General features: G+C 59.3%; 1 protein-coding gene across 2 annotated transcripts in view; it reads right to left on the reverse strand.

Annotated features, from left to right (window-relative positions):
- The window catches only part of CAPN1 (calpain 1), an 18,793-nt gene that overhangs the window by 11,787 nt on the left and 2,749 nt on the right, over positions 1-4,257 (reverse strand). For both annotated transcript variants that reach the window (XM_025046256.1, XM_006911115.3), the window contains exons 5-10: positions 3,423-3,556; positions 3,165-3,333; positions 2,268-2,351; positions 1,868-1,953; positions 1,432-1,506; positions 1,139-1,299 (exon numbers count right to left, since the gene is read on the reverse strand). In XM_025046256.1, the coding sequence (XP_024902024.1) occupies positions 1,139-1,299; positions 1,432-1,506; positions 1,868-1,953; positions 2,268-2,351; positions 3,165-3,333; positions 3,423-3,556 (709 nt within the window). The remainder of the gene's footprint in view (positions 1-1,138; positions 1,300-1,431; positions 1,507-1,867; positions 1,954-2,267; positions 2,352-3,164; positions 3,334-3,422; positions 3,557-4,257) is intronic.

The following is a 4,257-nucleotide window of genomic DNA, read 5'->3' on the forward strand; positions in this document are numbered from 1 at the left end:
GAGAAATTCTGCTTTGAAGGGAAGCAGAGAAATGGGTGGGGATGTGGGGCAAGAGAGAGTCGCTTTGTCTTAAGACGGGCGATTCCGTCTAATGACACAGGCGTGAGAGGCGATGGATGCAGCAGCAAGGCTTTCAGAGGCGAGGGCCATGAGCAGGGACAGTCCCGCCCCTGTCACAGGAGGGAAAGCAGTAAAGATGGCACAGGTCCAGCCAGGCTGGGGGATTCGAAGGTGGGAATATAAAAGCGTGACCCGCACGATGAGGTCACAGTGGAGGGAGGTTTGAGGAGAGAGTGCGGACATCGCTAACTGGTGGTGGAATCGCCCGCAGCCCGTGCGAAGTGCTCGTTTAAGGTTCGTGGCCGTGAATTTCCGGGGAAAATCCTGCCGCAGTCGTGTGCTGTCTTTCTGGCCGCATTCAGGGGGTCCGAGGCCAGGGAAGAGGGTTTGGCTAGGATCATGGGGAGCAGAGGGAGACAGGAACCAGGAAGCTAAGAGTGTCTACAGGGGCGAGATTTAAAAGATGACTGGAACCTGGTTAGGAGGGGACGAGATAGGGGATGAAGGACGATGCAGAAGTAGTGGGTTCGACAGATGAGACAGTTCGCCGCGGCGGAGCACGCACAGTAAGGGCTGCGAGGGTCGAAGGCAGGTCCGCGCGCCCGCCGGGACCGCTCCAGCCTGCGCTAGGGGTGGTGGCTGAACTAAGGTGCAGGAAAAGCTTGCTGCAGGTGAGGATGGCAAGAAACCGAGCGGCCAGGCCGTGGACCGAGTCATCCACCCGGATCTAGAAGCCCAGGCAAAGGTCGCAGAAGCATCAGGGAGGAAGACGGGGTCGGAAGGAAGGTCTCGGATTGAGGAGTGACAGCGAGTGGCTGGATGGCAACAACGCCTTCTCTCCTTGTTAGTACCCCAAGCTCAGGCCCTAGGATGCGGAGGCCAACGTGGATCTTTAGAATTTACAGACATTCGATATTTTACCCCTCAAAGCAAATTCGAGAGGTCAGCGCAACTATCCCTCTTACGGTGAGGAGCTGAGGCTCAGCAAGAAGACGCGCCGCGCCTGGGGCCCTCCAGCCAGGAGGCGGCGGGGCCTGGACCCCACCCCTGCACGCCTTGCGTGCCCTGCTCAGGTCACCTGGGTAGTTCCGGCAGCCCCCCGCGGTGCTCCCCCGCCGCCAGGTGCCATCGTAGAGGGTGGTGTTCCATTTGCGGAAAGTCCGGCTCTTGAGGGCGTCGGGCGTCAGGTTGCAGATCTCCAGGCGGGTGAACTCGCGCATGAAGTCTCGGAATGACATCCTGGGGGTCGAGGAGCAGAAGCGGGCCACGGTCCTCAGCCACGACACACAGGGACGTGGCAAGGGGTGGATTTGTGGGGTTTGGGAGGTACGAGGCCCCGAGAGGAGCCAGACTGAGGAGGGGGCAGCTCACCAGAACTCCCCGTCCTCCATCTTGATCCGGAGCTGCTCGCGTTCATAAGGGTCCACATTGTTCCACTCCGAGGAGCTGTGGGGAGATGGGTGCTGCCAGGGGCTGCTGGGCACCGACCGGCCCAGCCTCTGTCCCTGGGGGCCTGTCCTCCCATAGCCCAGGTCAGGAGGCTTCCTCAAGGTCAAGACTCTAGATCCCAGTTCCAGGGATTGCCTCGTCAGAGCCAGGTCAGACGCCCTGAGCATGCGCACAGGCTGGGCTCAGGGGCCAGCGTGGCCTGCGCTTGGTCGGGGCAGTCCCCAGACCCAGGAACATGAAGATGGGCCCCTCTAGTCAATCCTGAGCCCACCCCACGCTGGCAGACCTTGGAGCAGAAATGCCAGTGACACTGATCAGCCTCCCCAAGCCTTCCTGGCCAGCGCCCACTGCCCCTCACCGGTCACTCCAGGCTCCTGTCCACTCCACCTCGCCCCACGGGTTCCGCATCCGGATCAGGCTCACCATCTGGCCCTGGTAGTTCACCTGTTCCCAGAGCTCCCATCAGCACCTGCCTCCAGCATGCACGTTAACACCCCTTTACCCCACTTCGGTCTTGCCCAGCCCCATCAAGAGCCCAGCATACCACACACCGGAAGTGGAAATGCCAGGGATTTACCATGAGGGAGGCAGCTATGTACACAAACCACAGCAAGAAAGGGCAGGACAAGATAAACATATCAGGACGAAAGTCCCCAGGAGACATAAAAATGCTACTACAGGAGAGCCAGCTCCTCCCACAACCTGGTCACAGGCCAGAGGGGCAGGAAAGAGCAGGAGCAGGGAGGCCCCGGCAGTACCTGCTTGGCCCCAGTCACAGAATAAGCGTGGCCCTTCACCAGCTTCTTGAAGGTGACGGCTTCCATGTCTAGAACACTGGAGATCTGCACAAAGACACATGTACAGTGGTCAGGGGTGAGGTTCCAGAGACCTGGTCAGCGTCCCCCACCCCCAGGCCAGAGATGAGCCCTGAGGTCTTGGACATCCACCCTTGCACATACAGCAGCTATTGGCAGTGGCAGGCAGAGCCCCTGATCTCTTTCAACTCATTATCTCGACACATACATGCTGTCCCTAGGTACCGGGTCAGATGCCCTGCAGATGCTCACAGGCTGGGCACAGGGGCCTCCACCCAGGTGCCTCCACCAATGCCACCACTAGTAGGGGGCGCCTGGGCGTACCCACTGATACCGCTTTTGGCCAGAGCTGGCCAGACCCTGTGCAAACACATGGGGTTAGAGCAGAGGATGCAGTGATGGTGGGGGCAGAGCCCGTTACCAAGGACGAGGTCTGAGGATGAGTCGTGGGAACAGAAGAGTGAATTCAGTGAGCGCAGGAGTGAGGCTAGGTTGACAGGAGCTAGGACTAGGGAAGAGCTGAGATCTAAGCCAGTGAACCGGACAGCAATGGGCATGGCGTTAGAGGACAGGAACGAGGAGCGGAAGGTCAGGAAAATAAGCTGCGGTCTGGCGGACAGGAATGATGCCAGGCACGGAGGTGGAGGACGACGGGACTGAAGTGATGGATGAAGCCGGGTGAGGCTCCAGATGGTGTGGGGTGAAGGACGGGGTCTGGAGTAACGCCTGGGTTAACAGTGAGGCTGGGCTAGGCTGGGAGAGGGAACCGCTGAAAGACGAGACAGGTCACTGGCTGGAGGCTGAGGGTCAGGGCTCGAGGGACAGGCTCAGAGCACTCACGTCAATGGAGCAGCCCAGCAAGGAGCCCCGCTCCAGCGCCTTGAGGATGATTTGGTAGAGGTCGCTGGGCGCCTTGCGCAGCTCATACCACTCGGTGACACCGCCTGTGAAGTCCTCAAAGCCCTCCGAGGTGCTGCCACCTGATAGGGCCTCGTAGCTGCCATTTACCCTGTGGGTGGTCCCAGGTCAGTGCCCCCGTACCACTTAGGACCCGGAACCCCAGAGCGGCCCGCAGCTGTCCCCAGGGCCCCTACTCACTTGGCATAGGCCTTCTCGAGCAGGGCGCTCCAGAACTCATTGCCTTGGGCAGAGTGCACGAACACCAGCTTCCCGTCCTTGATGGGCAGCAGGTCATCCACGACGACGTCCACCCACTCCCCAAACTGCCACAGCTGTGCGGGGGCGGGAGCACAGTGACTGCCTGCATTGGGATCTCCCCGGCCTGAGCTCAAGCCTCAGCTCTGCCACTTACTAGATCCTGATCCTAGATCATGTATCCCAAGTACAGGACATCAAGCAAGTGATCCCCTCCAAGCCTCAGTTTCCCTACTCGTAAAAGGGAACAGCAGTACTTTCCACACGGAGAAAACTACCGTGAGAAAACTAACGCGATCACGAAGGTAAAACTTTTTGGGTAGCACTGGCCGTGTTTTTGAAACAGACCAAGGTGCCTCCTCAGGAATGGAGAAGTTGGAAAGCTCGGGAGTCCGGGCTCTCCCAGAACTAGCCCCCTTTAAGCCAAGCTCCCTACCTCTACCCTCCCCATTCTAGGCCTATGTGTGTGTGTGTGTGTGTGTGTGTGTATGTGTGTATGTGCGTGTGCGTGTGCGTGTGTTTGTAGGAGTGGGTCCAGGGATATGGTATGTAAAGTGGGTGTGGGCCTAAAACGTGAAATCCATATCCTTCAACCACAAGATGGGTGGGGTTCCTTCAATCAAGGGGTTTGCTTCAGAGATGCCAGAGAGCCAGGTTTCCCAAGAGGTGGGGAGGAGTCAGGTAGCCTGGGGCGGGAAGCGACCTAGGGCTATGGGGGCATGAAGAGGTGGGCCCAAGGAGCAGGGGTTGGGGGTGTTGAGCGGGCCAATCAGAGGCC

Source organism: Pteropus alecto, unplaced genomic scaffold, assembly GCF_000325575.1.
Source record: "Pteropus alecto unplaced genomic scaffold, ASM32557v1 scaffold43, whole genome shotgun sequence".
NCBI classification, from domain to species: domain Eukaryota; kingdom Metazoa; phylum Chordata; class Mammalia; order Chiroptera; family Pteropodidae; genus Pteropus; species Pteropus alecto.